This window comes from Natator depressus, chromosome 1 (genome assembly GCF_965152275.1).
Source record: "Natator depressus isolate rNatDep1 chromosome 1, rNatDep2.hap1, whole genome shotgun sequence".
Lineage (NCBI taxonomy): Eukaryota > Metazoa > Chordata > Testudines > Cheloniidae > Natator > Natator depressus.
In genome coordinates this window covers 62907584-62925584 of record NC_134234.1, presented here as the reverse complement: position 1 = coordinate 62925584, position 18001 = coordinate 62907584, and the positions used below count along the sequence as shown (strand labels likewise).

Genomic DNA, 18001 nt, shown 5'->3' with positions numbered 1-18001 from the left:
CACAGTATGCCAACATTTTTATGGCTGACTTAGAACAACGCTTCCTCAGCTCTCATCCCCTAATGCCCCTACTCTACTTGCGCTACATTGATGACATCTTCATCATCTGGACCCATGGAAAAGAAGCCCTTGAGGAATTCCACCATGATTTCAACAATTTCCATCCCACCATCAACCTCAGCCTGGACCAGTCCACACAAGAGATCCACTTCCTGGACACTACGGTGCTAATAAGCGATGGTCACATAAACACCACCCTATACCGGAAACCTACTGACCGTTATGCCTACCTACATGCCTCCAGCTTTCACCCGGACCACACCACACGATCCATTATCTACAGCCAAGCTCTACGATACAACCGCATTTGCTCCCACCCCTCAGACAGAGACCAACACCTACAAGATCTCTCTCAAGCATTCTTACAACTACAATACCCATCTGCTGAAGTGAAGAAACAGGTTGACAGAGCCAGAAGAGTACCCAGAAGTCACCTACTACAGGACAGGCCCAACAAACAAAATAACAGAACGCCACTAGCCGTCACCTTCAGCCCCCAACTAAAACCTTTCCAACGCATCATCAAGGATCTACAACCTATCCATCACTCTCACAGATTTTGGGAGACAGGCCAGTCCTTACTTACAGACAGCCCCCCAACCTGAAGCAAATACTCACCAGCAACTACACACCACACAACAGAACCACTAACCCAGGAACCTATCTTTGCAACAAAGCCCGTTGCCAACTGTGTCCACCTATCTATTCAGGGGACACCATCATAGAGCCTAATCACATCAGCCACTCTATCAGAGGTTTGTTCACCTGCACATCTACCAATGTGATATGTGCCAGCAAAGCCCCTCTGCCATGTACATTGGTCAAACTGGACAGTCTCTATGTAAAAGAATAAATGGACACAAATCAGACGTCAAGAATTATAACATTCAACAACCAGTTGGAGAACACGTCTATCTCTTTGGTCACTTGATTACAGACCTAAAAGTTGCAATTCTTCAACAAAAAAACTTCAAAAACAGACTCCAATGAGAGACTGCCGAATTGGAATTAATTTGCAAACTGGATACAATTAACTTAGGCTTGAATAGAGACTGGGAGTGGATGAGTCATTACACAAAGTAAAACTGTTTCCCCGTGTTTATTCTCCCCCTTAACTCTCCACTGTTCCTCAGACATTCTTGTCCACTGCTGGAAATGGCCCACCTTGGTTATCACTACGAAAGGTTTTCCCCCCCCCCCGCTCTCCTGCTGGTAATAGCTCACCTTAAGTGATCACTTTCGTTAAAGAGTGTATGGTAACACCCATTGTTTCATGTTCTCTATGTATATAAATCTCCCCACTGTATTTTCCACTGAATGCATCTGATGAAGTAAGCTGTAGCTCACGAAAGCTTATGCTCAAATAAATTTGTTAGTCTCTAAGGTGCCACAAGTACTCCTTTTTGCGAATACCGACTAACACAGCTGCTACTCTGGAAAAATGTAAATACTGTAAATAAAGATTCTAGACTTGATCCTTTAAATATTTCTATCCATTTAATTGGCCTGTTTCAGTTCTTGGCTCATAGAAACAGGAGTTATTTAAGAAGTTAGCAGCAACTAACATTTCGGGTAGGGATAGGTCAGTGTTTTGAGCAGCATGAGGTGTTGGCTCTAACAGTTTTCAAGATTATGGCCGTTAAATCAGGTTAAAGTTAAAGTGTGTGCACAGGGGATGAAATGACACAGTAACATCGACATGATGTGAATTTTCATGTCCCATGTATCATGAACTGTTATGGATAGAAACACATGCTACTTATCCTTAGAAACATGGAATTCTTAGTCCTTATAGTTCACAGTATATCTAACGGTAAAAGTAGACACTGGTTTTTCAAATCAAAAGTGCCATCTGACAGTGGTCCAGGCCTTGAAGTCAAATATCTCGGGCTAATATAACTCCCATCTTTCAGTATCCAATAGGAGTCTGAGGATATATGTACATTTCTAATTGTGAGAGGTTTCCAAGTAGTAGCCGTGTTAGTCTGTATCAGCAAAAACAACGAGGAGTCCTTGTGGCACCTCAGAGACTAACAAATTTATTTGGGCATAAGCTTTCGTGGACTAGAACCCACTTCATCAAAAAATACAGGAGCAGCTATAAATACATGAAAAGATGGGAGTTGCCTTACCAAGTGTGAGGTCAGTCTAATGAGACAATTTAATTAACAGTAGGATACCAAAAGAGGGGAAAAAACTTTTGTAGTGGTAATGAGTGGCCCATTTCAAACAGTTGACAGAAAGGTGTGAGTAACAGTAGGAAGAAATTAGTATGGGGGAAATTAGGTTTAGGTTTTGTAATGACCCAGCCACTCCCAGTCTTTATTCAGGCCTAATGTGGTGGTGTCCAGTTTGCAAATTAATTCCAGTTCTGCAGTTTCATGTTGGAGTCTGTTTTTGAAGTTTTTTATTTAAGAATTCTCACTCTTAGGTCTGTTGAGTGTCCAGGGAGATTGAAGTGTTCTCCTACTGGTTTTTGAATGTTATGATTCCTGATGTCAGATTTGTGTTCGTTTATTCTTTTGCACAGAGACTGTCCAGTTTGGTCAACGTACATGGCAGAGGGGCATTGCTGGCACATGATGGCATATATCACATTGGTAGATGTGCAGGTGAATGAGCCCCTGACGGCGTGGCTGATCTGGTTAGGACCTATGATGGTGTCCCTTGAATACATATGTGGACAGAGTTGGCACCGAGGTTTGTTGCAGGGTTTGGTTCCTGAGTTGGCATTTTTGTTGAGTGGTGTGTACTTGCTGGTGAGTGTTTGCTTGGACTTTTCCACTAATAGTGGCAATGTGGAAACCTCTTTCAAAGTGTCGTGGGGAGTGCAAGCACCCTCGTGTGACACGAAGTGTATTCTCCAGTCACCTTAGTTCTCTTGCTCCCTCTTTAGCAAACACAAAGGGCCCTCTCTTTTAGCGGTCAGACTTCTAAACTTTAATACAGAACTATTTTCTTAAATGTCCTTAGTTCAGTAGTATAGTTTAGGTATATAGAGAGAGCTTAAATTCCCTTTTTCTCATCTCCGTCAGGATCACTGGGAACAATACCTGGCCCTGATCCTCAAACTGGGTTAAGAAACGTGCTGGGTCTATTCCTGAATTTGATGTCCAGGACAGAAGTTTAATCTGCCTGTGGAGAGCACACCCAATACTAGTGTACTATGTGACAAGTGCTTGTCCCTTGAAGTTCATGGGAATGTCACATCCAACTTCAAGTGCACCCAGAGCCTGTGGGTAGATGGTAATGCTCCAGGTCTGAATTCAGCAGAGAAGCTAGAACAGGGGTAGCCAGCCTGAGAAGGAGCCAGAATTTACAAATGTACATTGCCAAAGAGCCACAGTAATATGTAATGATTGTGTGTGTGTGTGTGTGTGTATACACATCGTTATATAATTTGATAATGTGTATTTTATACATATATAGTCAACGATAATAAGAACTTATCCTTTTACTTAGTGGGACTTCTGGCAATCCTTGCTTTCGGCAATTCCCTTAAAGTTTGGTTTGTGTTCAGGTGTGCTCACATGCAGCAGTTCTCTTAACTGACTGACTGGCTGTCAAAACGGATCGGTGCTCGGACACGTTTGAGTGTCAAGAAAACAGACTCACAAAGATAGGTTGAGGCAAACATCGAGATTAATTTTAGGCTGCATCTCTGATATTGGGGTATTTGTCCTTTGGTACAGATTTCCAGAAAGTAAGGATCCCCCTCTGTCTTCTGAACAGATTTTAATCTGTCATCTTCCAAAAGTTCTATTATTCCCACCTGCGAAGTTGCTTCATCAGTGACTAAAAGGGGTTCAGTCAGCTTCAGCACTAAAAGGGTCAATCAGAAATCTGAATTGAGGTCTTTTCCACTGCAAATCTTGCAATCTTTCCTCAAAACTGTCCTTAAGATCTTTAATCATGCTCACATATCTAGTTGTGCTCCATTTTAGGGGTTCTGCTACATGGGATGCATTTCCAGGATATGCAACAGTGGTAGTTTTCAGGCAGTAATTAGCCCATTCAACAGTTGTCCTGATTCCAACATCCCTGCAAAGAGAACTTTTTTTTTCCTCCTGGGTTCATGTGCAGTTTCCCAGGAAATAAAATGAAGGTACATGCCCACACAGTCATGACTCTTCCTGCTCTGAGTGTTGCTCCAGTACACCCATACTTGCACTCTGCCTCTGCTTACACCTGTCCTACGCTAAAATAATTAGCCTACTCCACAGAATGAATACCATAGCTACTAAATTTTACAGCCTCTTTGTCGTTATGCGCATGATGCCACATAGCATTATACTTTCACTTGCCCATCGTTAAGCAGACAACACTCCTCTCCAACCCATCTGTCTACAATCCCCATGGCAAGAAGACCCCTGTTGGCCTGCTCCTGGCACAACAAAAATCATAGTGTTGAAATAGGCATATTGGCTCTCTCAAGCTACACATGCAGCTTTTCCCTTTGATCTCTCTCACCTGGGATTCAGGAGAAAAGCTCAGTGCTCTCCAGAGAGGCATGATCCCTCCATATCCCCTCATATCATAGTGCTGTTTAGAAGACCTGTGATTGATTAATGCCTCTATCATTCGGCATAACTCCACCTAATACACTGGATGCAGTTGCAGTAATTCTCAGTAGTTATTGCCAGCTCCAAGGGGGCAGAGTTAAGGTTGCATCACCAGCTATATTTGAACTGTTTACTGGCTTTTGAAGTTTGTGTTTTGATTAAGTGTTCTAGAAGGTCACAAGATACTACTAGGTAGCATTAACTCTGTGTAAATGCTGTTTATTGTCAGTGAATAATTGGGAATCTATAAACTCTTCCACATCAAAATCCATCTGCACTCCTACTTGCTTTTCCTGTACCCCTGGGAATACTACAGCTACACTCTATCATATTACTTTCCAAAAATCTATTTTGTGTTCTGGCAGCACCCATAATGATACGCAGTGTCCAAACACACATGCAGGCACTTCCCTAAATATCTTAGAGAAACAACATACAGCATGTCAAGGGAGCGGAGTTAAACAGAATTTTCATTCGTGGTCTGATCGTTGTTTTGTCACTGAAGGATCTGGTGCATTATTTTGTATTCGTCTATTTTGACTGACTACTCTGTTTTAAAAGCACTTTCAGTAGTATAATTTGAGCCTATTTTTTTTTCTAGAAATGTTACGAACAAAAACAATACAAAAATGGGCTCAAGTTTTGCAAGATGATCCTCTCCAACCCGAAGTTTGCTGAACATGGAGGTAATTGCATGGCTTGAAAGACTTTTTCCCCTGCTGTAAGTTATAACATCACTGCTTGTATTGAGTTGTATTCCTTAATTAAGCATTGTATTACTGATAACATGAATTATGACATGGAAGGTGGAACCTAAAAGTCCATACCTTGGCATGTATCGTAGAAACTAGAGGTGGAGATGTGTGGGTTCCTCTGTTCCATGCCTGTCATAGCTCAATAACTACACATACGAAAATTCTGTAATTGTAGGTGTGCTACATGATGGAACTTCTACTGTTTGCCTTGAGAAAGGTCACTGTTCTTTTCTTCTCTTCCCCCTCCTCCCCATGACCCCCTAAAATTTAATGTAAATGTTCCTTTTCTTCGTTTTAGGCTATTAGTACTGTTAAACCTACCCAGATAAATACATTTCTTTTAAGTATTTATACCCTTCATTATTTACAGCTTGCTGTTGTATCTGTGTCCCAGTTGTCTTTGCATAAATATGTATATTTTTAATTTTCCGTCATCTCAGCTCCTCCTACTGATATGACAGCATCTTCCATGTAACATGGTGTGCAGGTCTAATTGCATTATTCCTGTCACTGTCACAGCAAATTTTTACAGACATCTGTTGTCTTCCCAGCTCCATGGCATGATGCATTTGTATTTGAAGCACAAAATCACACTTGTCTTTTATAGTTCTCACACTATAAATTTGCTTATTTCCTGTCCATTGTTGCTGCCCTAGGGGTCTCTTCTTGCTGGTTCTCAAGTTTCTTCTTTTTACTGATTGTGATTTTTATTGTCCTAGAACAGTGGTAGGTGTGTGTATGTGCCCTGAGCATAGTTACTGGAAAATTTTCCCCCAGTGGGATCTGATGGGTTGGCTCTGGTGCCCTCTGGGGCTGCATGTCCATAGTGCCAGTATTAAGGGCACCCCTGACCCCACGCCGCCTCAGTTCTTTCTTACTGCCTATGACAATCACTGGAAATGGTCTATCCTGGCTCTTGCAAGTCTTCCTCTGTGGACTTTTTCTCTGTATTTCTGTACATAATTCTTGTTCGTAGTTGGTTAAGTTTCTTTTAGAGTTAGTTTCCTCCATTATCAGCAGCGTTTCCTCCACTCTGGTACCAAGACATGCCTCGGTTGCCGGGCTTCAAGCCTCCTGCAGAAAGGCTATACCTCTGAGTGACCCACAGTCCAGTTGCCTTAAGTGCTTGGTGGAAACTCACGTTTGGAAGCACTGCAAGATTTGCAGGGACTTCAAACCCCGTACTAAAAAGGACCAGGACACTAGGCTAAAGTCCATCTTGATGGAAGTAGCTCTCAGACCTCCCTCGGAGCTAGGCCATTCAGACTCTCTGGATTGAGCACCTTGGTGTCAGTGAGGAGCGTGCCTGCCACTGTCCAGGAATGTTGGCACTGTTCACCATCTCCAGTGCCAAGGAAAAACCAAAGACGATGCCTGCCAAATGAGACTGTTCCCCAACCCTGAAGATGGCCAGGCATGGAGATTAGAGCAAAGTGCAACCCACATCAGGCCACCTGGGGGCTCCAGCAGCTTAGTTGGCACAGTTAACTTTGCAGGTGCTGTTGAGTCCACCACTGGACCATCTGTCTGCACCAGAGGGGCAGCATGGTACAGATACTTTGCCAGTGCCACCCATACTGGGGGCTTTTGCTGAGGCTAGAGACCTACTCTCGCTATTGGTGCCAGTGTCTCTAGTAGTACAACAGTCGGCAGTGTCTGTGCCGGTGCAGAAGAGACTGGCTATCATTTGCAGCTTGGTACTGAGTCCCTCGGTATCATCTAACGCAGAGGTGGGCAAACTATGGCCCATGGGCCACATCTAGCCCACGGGACAGTCCTGCCCGGCCTTTAAGCTCCCGGCCAGGGAGGCTAGCCCGTAGCCCCCTCCACCACAGCCTCAGCTCGCCATGCCACCAGCGTTAAGGAGTCCTCTCACTCTTTGGTGGACATTTTGACTGCGGTAGGCCTGTCAAGGATAGCCCTTCCTCTCAACAAGGCCATCATGGACCCAATAAAGGCCCTGTGGCAGACCCCGACATCCCTACCTCCCATGGCCAAGAAGGCCGAGAAGAAGTATTTTTGTCCCGGCTCAGAGAGATGAATTTTTGTATACCCATTTCTCCGCTCCCCGGGATCCTTGGTGGTCTCACTCGTTGCAGCAGAGAGCAGCAGGGGCTATAAGGGGTGACCCCCCAAAAGCAGAGGACACAAAGTAGACCTGTTTGGGAGGAAGGTCTACTCAACTGGGGGTTTGCAGCTCAGGATCATTAATCAATAAGCATTCCTGAGAAGATTGGACTTTAATGCATGGGACTCTGTGTTAAGGTTTAAAGATTCATTGCCCAAAGAGGCCAGAAGGGAGTTCTCTTTGGTTGAGAAGGGGGAGTTGAAAGCAAGGACTTCCCTGCAAGGGATCCTGGATGCTGTGGATTTGGCTACCTAGTCCATGGCCTATGCCAGGGGTGGCCAACCTGAGTCTGAGAAGGAGCCAGAATTTACCAATGTACATTGCCAAAGAGCCCCAGTAATACATCAGCAGCCCCCATCAGGATCCCCGCTCCCAGCACCTCCTGCCCACCGGCAAACCTGCCGATCAGTGCCTCCCCCTCCCTCCCCGTGCCTGCTGCCTGCCATGATCGGCTGTTTTGCAGTGTACAGGAGGCTCTAGGGTGGAGGAGGGAGGAGCAAGGGTGCAGAAGAATCGAGGGAGGAGGCGGGAAGGGGTGGGCGCATTGGGGCTGGAGTGGGGGCAGGACCTGGGGTTGAGCAGTGGAAAGTTGGCACCTATAGCTCCAGTCCCGGAGTCAGCACCTATGCAAGGAGCCACATATTAACTTCTGAAGAGCGGCATGCGGCTCCGGAGCCACAGGTTGGCCACCCCTAGCCTGTGCAGTGGTCATGTATAGGAGTTCTTGGGTCTGATCCTTGGGCCTCCCACATGACGTTTAGGAGAGCCTCCAGGATCATCCTTTGAGGGCACTTAGCTCTTCTCAGAGTAGACAGACTCCAAGTTCCATGGCCTCAAGGATTCCAGGCTACTCTGAAGTCCCTGGGCTTATACACCTCAGTAACTTCAAGAAAGCATTATAGGCGTCAGTAATCCTTTTGGTTCTTCCTTCGTCCTGCCAAGCTGGAGGATCAGAGGAAGAGGAGCAAGGGCTTCAGGTGTAGGCCTTCACCTGTGTCATCCTTTACATCAACGCCTGCCCCTCCCATGCATTCAGGAGACTCTACGCAGGCATTTTGATGGGGTGCTCAAGGATGCCGTTCCCATTTTAGAAACCTCAGATCCAGCTTACCCTTGGTTTTGCAGACCACTTGTCCGACTTCCTCTGGGCATGGTCCCATATTACTGTGGACCACTGGATTCCGAGCATAGTAGAAGTGAGAGATACAGTCCAATTAAATTTTCTCTCTACCCCGGTCCCTCTTTAGGGACCCCTCTGACAAGCAACTTCTGGCCCAGGAGGTACAGTTGCTCGTACAGGTGTGAGCAGTGGAAAAGGTTCCACAGAATCTAAGGGGTACGGGATTCTATTCCCATTATCTCCTAATCCCAAAAGCCAAGCGAGGTCTCAGTCCTATCCTTGACCTGTGCCAATGTAAGTTACCTCAGGAAGCTGAAGTTCTGCATGGTCTCCTTGGCTTCCATCATCCCCTCCCTGGGTCTAGGGGACAGGTATGCTGCCCTCAATTTGAGAGACACCTGTTTTCACATCTTGATTTTTCAGGGACACAGAAGGTTCCTGAGATTTGTCGTGGATCACATGCATTACCAGTTCATGGTTCTGCCCTTCGGACTGTCGGCTGCCCCATGAGCGTTTACAAAGTACATGGCAGTTGTAGCGGCCTTCTTGAGGAGGCAAGGGGCTGGTCAGAGGACAGACCAGGGCTCAAGTGGAGTCCAGCATACACCTCATCCAGTCGACCTTCCGGGACGTTGGTTTGCTTATAAATACGCAGAAATCCACCCTTACCCTGGTACAGAGGACAGAATTTATCGGGGCTGTGCTCAAATCTGTCCAAGCCAGAGCCTTTCTCCCAGAAGGGCACTCTCAAGCAATCGTGGTGCTCATAGCCCACTTCAAGGATCACCTGATGACAGCTTGGAGTTGCCTGAGACTCTTGGGAGCGCAGTATGCCTGAGACTACACTTCAGACTGCTCCAGGCGTCACTGGAGTCACCAAACTGCCACTATGTGAACGTGGTCCTTATGATTCTTTCCCCGGTTCTTGCCTCACTCAAATTGGTGGCAGGACCCAGTGGTGGCTTGTGGGGGCATTCTGTTCTCACGGTCCTGCCTGTTGCTGTCCCCAGTCTCAGATGCATTAGCACTAGGCTGGGGAGCTCACTTGGGTCCTTTCAGAATTCAAGGCCAGAATTCAAGACCAGAAGAACTGTCTCTACACATCAATGTCAAGGAGCTCAGGACAGTCTGCCTGGCTTGTCAGGCATTTCAGCTTCATGTTACAGGCACTAATGTCTGTTCTAACAGACAACACGACAGCCATGTTCTATATCCCTGCTCTATATCATGATATAGAGCAGGGAAGAGCCTGTGTTGGGAGGCAGTTCAGTTGTGGGATCTTTGCTTAGCCCACTTGATTCACCTAGAGGCCTCCTATCTACCAGGAGCACAAAGGAGTTAGCAGATCACCTCAGCAGATCCTTCTCCGATCGGCATGAATGGTCCCTTCACCTAGATGTCCTGAAACTTGTTTTCCAGCAGTCAGGGACTCCCCAAAACAGTTTGTGACAAGACACAAGAGGAAGTGTCAGCAGTTCTGCTCTCTGGGTCACACTCAGATGCTTTTGTTCTTCCATGGATGGGTCACCCTCCTATTCCGCTTGTGCACAGGTCCTGCTGAAGATTAAACTGGACTGAGCGTGGGTCATTCTGATAGCCCTGGCTTGGCCCCGATAGCGTTGGTTCGCCGCTCTGCTGGCCCTCTGAGTAGTGTCACCAGTCCCGCTTCCTCTTCATCCAGACCTGATCTTTGAGGACCATAGTCATTGTTTGCTCCACCTGAACCTTGGATTCCTCTACCTGATGGCCCAGAAGCTCCATGGCTAAACCTTGCAGAACTAGCCTGCTTGGAGCTGGTCCGTGAGCTTCTATTAGGAAGCAGAAAGCCCTCTTCCAAGGCCACTTAACTGGCAAAATGGAAGTGATTCTTTATCTCATCTTCTCAGAAGAGTGTTTCATCTATGCGATTGTCGCTGCCATTCATTCTAGAGTATTTGCAACACTTAAAACAGCAAGGTTTAACAGTAAAAAGAAAAGGAGTACTTGTGGCACCTTAGAGACTAACAAATTTATTTGAGCATAAGCTTTCGTGAGCTACAGCTCACTTCGTTGGATGCATGCAGTGGAAAATACAGTGGGGAGATTTTATATACACAGAGAACATGAAACAATGGGTGTTAGTGTGTATGGTAACGAGAGTGATCAGGTAAGGTGAGCTATTACTAGCAGGAGAGCGGGGGCTGGGGACCTTTTTGTAGTGATAATCAATGTGGGCCATTTCCAGCAGTTGACAAGAATGTGTGAGGAACAGTGGGGGGCCGGGGAATAAACATGGGGAAATAGTTTTACTTTGTGTAATGACACATCCACACTCAGTCTTTATTCAAGCCTAAATTAATTGTGTCCAGTTTGCAAATTAATTCCAATTCAGCAGTCTTTCGTTGGAGTCTGTTTTTGAAGTCTCTTTGTTGTAATATTGCGACCTTTAGGTCTGTAATCGAGTGACCAGAGAGATTGAAGTACTCTCCGACTGGTTTTTGAATGTTATAATTCTTGACGTCTGATTTGTGTCCCTTTATTCTTCTACGTAGAGACTGTCCAGTTTGGCCAATGTACAGCTCGTTCACCTGCACATCTACCAAAGTGAGAGATGCCATCATGTGCCAGCAATGCCCCTCTGCCATGTACATTTTTCCCCCAGCTTGTGGACCTCTGGAGGTCCACAGACTTCCTAAGATTTCCAAAAGGGTCTGCACCTCCATTTGAATTTTTTTTTAGGTGTCTGCAAATGAAAAAAGGTTGAAAACCACTATCCTAGAGCAGTACAACTGTCTGTTGGTCATAAAGGTCTTCCAGCCAGGGTGGATAAAAATCAATGATTTTTTTTTTAAATCAGTTTTTTTATAGGTTTTTTGTCCTCTAAAGTATGTTATCTAAAGATAGCTTTAATTAAGATACATTATAGCTCAAAGATATCTCCTCATGGAATAGGGATTATAAATTCTAATTTTATAGTATGAGACAATATATTCATGTAATGTTTAAGAAAAGTTTTGTAAATGAGTTCCAATAGTTCATGGATACGGACCCAATTTCAGGGGGTTCCAGGAGCTTCTGTATAGATTTAGATTAATCTTTCTATCTACCCAATGGGACTCGGTGCTCAGTCTAGAAGATACCATCAGAGATGCTTAGTTTCTCAGTTCTCAAACTGTGGATTTGTATCCAGAGATAACATGCTTGTTAACAGCAAAAATGTATTTAAATAAATAAATATATAGAGGTGAGAAATAACAGACCTCAACGCTATTGTCCTTCTGCAAATTTGTTTACAAAGTCAATTCCTTCTCTCTAAAAGTGCAGTTCCAGAAAGTTCAATGAATAGAAAGATTGTTGGGGGCGGAATAGATCTGGACAAGGAGGAGAAGTCTCGAAATAAATGTGAGAAGGGAGGGACAGGCAGTAGAAACAAAAGTGAAACTGTTTGAGCAGCGTATTCTAGAAGTCTTGAGGTCTTTGAGTGTAGCTTTCACTGATTTGAGATGTACCGTACCATTCTCACTAGAAGGGAAAACCTATAATGGCAGCAGGCCGTAAAAGAGATCCAGTTTGGGAATAAGAACCATTTAAGCAATATATGTCTTCTGACAATGTTTTAAAGCAGGTCACACCAGTGAACTGGTGGAAGTCACTTAAGCACTTAGATTCAGAGACTGTTAAAGTGATGATCTCACTTTTACAGCAGTAGCTTCTTCTGCTGGTGTAGAAAGATTATTTTCTGCCTTTGGACTAGTTCGTTCCAAATTGAGAAATCATTGGGGACCTGAAAAAGCAGAAGAGCTTTTTTTTCTTTTCCAGATTATGAACAAACAGGAAAATGACGGTGAAGTTGACTGTGTTAGCTGCAGAAGCCAATATTTTAAGTTTCTCATGTTGACCTGGCTGACAGTCTATTTTAATTTTTGTTTTGTTTTTAAAAAAAAAAATTGGCTTATGAACGGTACATCTATCTCTGAGGTGTGAAGAATATATATTAAGGTTATAACAACCAACAAGAATGCACTTTTATGTAGAAATCCATGATTAAATAGTCTTCCTGACTAGTGATTAAATCAATTTGATTTAATCCAAATCCACCCTGCTTCCAGCTTCTGATCTCATGGTTTAATCATAGGACCATTCTTCTTGCCCTAATTATCTAGAGCATAAATATATTACTTTAACCTCTTGTAAAAATTACTTCAGGTCACTTAATCTAAACTGCATGAAAGCAAGTCAGATTTTTGCTTGCAGAAGGACAAATAGAAAATACAAAGTGTATCTTAGTGAGGCATTGGTATTGGCTATCTAAAATGAGGTCAGGAATCAAATCACTTCTGTAATGCAGTGCTGAGCACTATTAAGCCTCTGCCCTGATCTAAACTAGTCTCAGTGCACTGATTAACTTGTTACTGAATTAAATTCAAAGCATCTTGCATCTTTATCACTTGTCACCTGTGACAATCCAGAGTAACGAGCAGCTATGTCACCCTTGCCCTGCAGGCTCGGATGCCTCACAATGCCATGCTGAAGGAGCTCCCCCACCCCCACCTCCCCAGCTTTGGTTATACTGCAGGGTGATTCCAGCATACCCCCAGTCGTACATTTATGGGGGGGAAATCTGTGCTGTACTGCCCAGCCCTCTCCTGGATAATACAAGCTATATCCTTGATCACCTTGATTGATCGGTCCTTCAGCCCTCATATAGATTGCGCCAGTCACAACACATCTTCCATTCTTCTCGTATCCTGGCCTTCTTTCTCCATGTGCGGCCATGTCTTTATACAATAAAATTTTCTCACCTCTTTGGAGGTCAGCCAAGTGGTCATTTCAGTTCCCGTGGGTACCACTCAGCGAGAGATGCAGTCCATCGATTGTCAGTGAGCCTCACTATATGCCCGCCCATCGCATTTTCCACACCACTCTGCTGTCTGATCACTTCACTGGGGACTCAGTTATGGATTGCAATGCCCAGAGTTCTTCTTTCCATCGCCCTCTCTGTGACAGACAGTTGCTGCTTGCTCTGTCTTTGTCAGCGCCCATGTTTTGTTGCCGTACAACGTTGCTGGGAGTCTTGTTGAGTTGAAGAGGCTGGCATGTGTTGCCTTGTTGGTTTGGGGGTTTTTTTGTTTGTTTTTTTTTCCCCTTGGAAGACATACTTGATAGAATTCAGTGCACACCAACCTGCTTTCTTTCTTCATGAGAGTTCACCTTCCTGATGGTGGTGCATGTTAATTTCTTACCCCAAATAGACACATTGCTCGTTTCTTTTATTTGTTCTCCTTTGATTGTTTGGACTTTTGGCAAGGTACCAGACCGCATAAATTTGATTTTGGAGCAGTTAATTTTCAGTCCGACTTGGCTGCTTTTTGTGTTGAGTTCTCGCAGCATATTCTGTAGTTTTGATAGTGTTTTCGACAATCAACACAATATTGTCCGCGAATCTGAGATGGTTTAACTGCTCTCCATTGATGTTGATTCCACCCTTTCAATTCATCCACCTCATTACCATTTCAAGGCAGGCTGCGAAGAGTTTCGGTGAAAAAAGGAGACATGGTTTCACACCTTTCTTAACTGGGATGCGAAGGGTAGTATCAAATAGTTATATCTGTAGTGCAGTCAGAATTTGCGTCCTTTAATAGTTTGTGTCAATGCCCTGCTCTGCAAGAGCTTTCAACGGTTCACTGATCTCCACGCTGTCGAACACTTTTTCATACTTTCACGCTTTTTTTCTCTTTTTTTGACGGAGGCAATACGTAAAGAGAATTTGTATTCCCCTGAGCGTTCCAGAAGCTGGTTTATAGTGAAAATATGGTCCGTTGTACTGAAATTCCTTCGAAAGCCTGCCTGCTCTCTGCTGCTGCTGCTCATCCAGGCTCTGTGAGAGTCGGTTTGTTATTTGGTGAACAGCTTGTAGATGTGTGAGAGCAGCATATTGGATGATAGTTCTTTAGATCTTCACGATCGCCCTTCTTGAACAGGAGAATGGTATTGGACTCCTTCCAGCTAAATGGTATCTTCTGCATTTCCCAGTAACAGCTAAACCTTTGAGCAAGGGTTTCCCAGAGATCTTGGCCTCCAGCTCTTACTTTGATTTGTCAGCCCACCTGTGGCTTTTCCTTCCTTCATTTGATGAACTGCATGTCTAACTTCACTGACAAGGACTGGAGTACATGGTTGTTGGTCTGTTGAACTGTTGGAACATTTATCTGAGATGCAAACAGTTTGGTGTAAAAATCTTTGCACACCGCTTCCATCCCTATTCTGTCAATTACTGGTTTTCCATCGCTGTTCTTCAGCGCCGTTATTGTTGACCTGTAGAGTCAATTCCCTTTTGCATTTTTTGAGGCTTCTGTGATCTTCAGCTGTCTTTGAGAGCCTTTCATTTTGGTAGTTCTCGAAGCCCTCCTTCAGTCGTCTTATCAACTTGTAGAGGAGGGAGTACTCAAGTTTGTCACCATCATTTCACTTCCTATTCCTCCGCTTCTCTAACAAGTTCTGCGTTTCCCCCGAGAGTCTTCCCTTCGCTCTTTTCGGCCTTTCTTTCTCAGCTAACTTCACACATTGCCTCAACTTATCAGTAATGTTTTTATAATCCTTATTGTAGTTATCTATAAGACTCCAGTCTTCCTTGGAAATGTTCTCTTTCAAGATTGCCTTATCACATATTTTTGGTCGCTTTCTCTGATTTGCCATCTGTAGCACTTTCTTCTCCAGCTTTTCATTGAAGTTGAGCTGTGCTCTGAGCAAGCGATAGTCAGTGCCGGTGTTAAATGATGGTACTAGTAAGATGTCTTGTACAATGCGCCGCTTATTGATCAGAATGTAGTCAATCTCGTTCTTCACATTGGGCACGATCCATGTCCACCTCCTCTTGGCCGCCTTCTTAAACCTGGTGTTACCAATGAACATTTTTGTAGTCTCTGCCAGAGTTGCCAGTCGCTCTCCTTGTGGATTTCATTCGCTGATGCCATATCTTCTAATGAACTTTTCACCTTCATTTCCTCTTGGCATTGAAATCTCCCATCACGATTGTGTAAGTGGATTTTTGAGCGAGGATTTCCTCAAGCTCCTGATAGAATTCTTCGACATCATCATCTTTGTTTGTGCTTGTGGGAGCATAGATCTGAATAATCTTGAGGGTGCTTTTCTTGTTCAGTTCGAGGTGTAGCACTCAGATGCATGATGACTTGGATTTGCAGGAGCTGAGTTTTGAACACCACTCCTTACTGATGATGAAGCCGATTCCTCCAACCGTTCTCTCTCCTTTTCCTTTTCCCAACACTTTTGTGTCTCCACTTCACTTCCATCTCCTTTCTTCATCATGTTTTGCAGAGACCAAGGACGTCGCAGGCTGTCCTTGCCTTCTTCTCCATTAGATGGTTGATTTAAGTGCAAATTAAGCAGAGTGCACATTCCTTTGTGTAGGACAGACTCTCATCAGTGTCCTGCAGTTATAGGTGCACACTGAGAGGGCAGTCCTTTTTTCTGGCCCCTGAGATTTTTAACAGCCTCATGTTGACTGAACTCCCCACTACCATCGTAGAACGGATCAAGGAGCACACAAGGAATTAGAGCCCATTTATTTGTGTTGTTTTAGCCATTCGTCATCCACCCCCGGCTATGCTGTCAGTGGTGCATTTACCTCCTCAACTTAGCTAGCACCCAACCTTAAAAAGGAGGACAGCTGCCCTCTCCTGGGTTGGTAGTCTGACACCTTAATAGCATCTTTAAACCTACTGAAGAATACACTCTGCTGTCGTCGCTGTCAGACAAGCCAGGGTCACTGCTGCGCCACTTGAGGCATTGAAGTAGGATTTTGCAGCAGTATACAAGCTATATACAGTCTGTTATTTCTTTAATAGAAATAATATGCACACAGCTTGCCTCCCCTATGGAGTTTCCCAGACACTTCAATTTAAACACATTGGATTAAATAAAACAGTAGAACAGCAACCCCCCAAAATAGTGCTCCACAGCAAAGAGACAGACAGGAGAACTCTAACAAAGGGTACAGAAAATCCCAACAGCAAGCACTGGCAGAAGGAGCTTGAAATATTTGATTACTTCCGCTGCACTATACTCACTTAAAATGTCTAAAGAGAGGATTTTAAGTGAGCATAAGTAATGAAGCATAAAGATCATAATGGTTACAAGATAAAATGCTACTGACGCCTGACTTAAACTATATGTTAAATTCAAAGCAAAGTTCTTACCATATGCTTCCAGCAGTCTTACTGACCAAACTCTTTAGGTCAGGGCCCCTTCTCCAGTCCAACGGTTGCTACTCTTATCCCTTCAGATGCAGTGAATTGAAGGCCAGAGAGAGAGGAAGTGGTGTTGGCCTTGTCCCTCCTTTTTATGGTTTTAGTCATCCGCCCCCTTTGAAAAATATTTCCAGCTAGGTACCAGGAGACAAAAAATATTTGGGGAAATATTTCCCTGCTGCGTTCGTCTCAACAATTTGAGCTTCCTTTGTTTTCCCTTCTAGCTTAATGACTCTGTTTACTGCTTAAATGTAAATTAAGCAGAGCAAAGCACATTCCTTTGTTTAGGACAGACTTGTTTGCCAACACAGGTTGGCATATGTTAATACAGTAGATCCTCAAGAGTTACTAACACCAGAGTGATGAACTGACCAGTCAACCACACACCTCATTTGGAACTGGAGGTATGCTTTTGAAAGAACAATCATAATGTTTTGTTCAGAGTTACGAACATTTCAGAGCTATGAACCATCTCCATTCCCGAGATGCTCATAACTGAGGTTCTACTCTAATACCATACATTGGAATCTTATAACTTCACATACAGCATTGCTACATATATTTTATCAAGACAGCATTGACCAGCAAATTATGAATTTTCAAATGATGCCTTAGAAGGCATACTTTTTATAAAGATTATTAGAATACTGTGTAGGCTGTGAGTACAGAGTATAGTCTGTTACAGTCACCATAAATGGTAGGTGTACATTTGGATTTCTCACATTCACAAGTAAAAAATGTTTTTTACAGAGACCTTGGCTATGAAAGGACTGACCTTGAACTGTTTAGGGAAGAAAGAAGAAGCATATGAATTTGTTCGTAAAGGACTTCGTAATGATGTAAAGAGTCATGTCTGTATCCTTTCTAATGGTATAACTTGACCTTTTTTTATACTGATTGTCTTTATTTTGCACAAATAGTTCTTAGGTATCAGAGGTCCAATTAAAAAAAATCTGAAGTCCATAAAGTGACCTTTTAGTACATATTCTCTGGATTTCTTTAAAACAGACCATTTTATATTGTGAAAGGAAAAGTAGTAGGAAATGTTTCTCCTGTAAAAAAATTTGCCATGTGTGCAAGGTACCTGCATTATGAAAAGGGAGAGAATTTGATGGGAAAAATTCTGATTC

General features: G+C 43.8%; 1 protein-coding gene across 1 annotated transcript in view; it reads left to right on the top strand.

Annotated features, from left to right (window-relative positions):
• NAA16 (N-alpha-acetyltransferase 16, NatA auxiliary subunit) overlaps window positions 1-18001 on the top strand; it is a 112612-nt gene that overhangs the window by 13552 nt on the left and 81059 nt on the right. The window contains exons 2-3 of the mRNA XM_074961485.1: window positions 5224-5308; window positions 17622-17726. Of these exons, the coding sequence (XP_074817586.1) occupies window positions 5224-5308; window positions 17622-17726 (190 nt within the window). The remainder of the gene's footprint in view (window positions 1-5223; window positions 5309-17621; window positions 17727-18001) is intronic.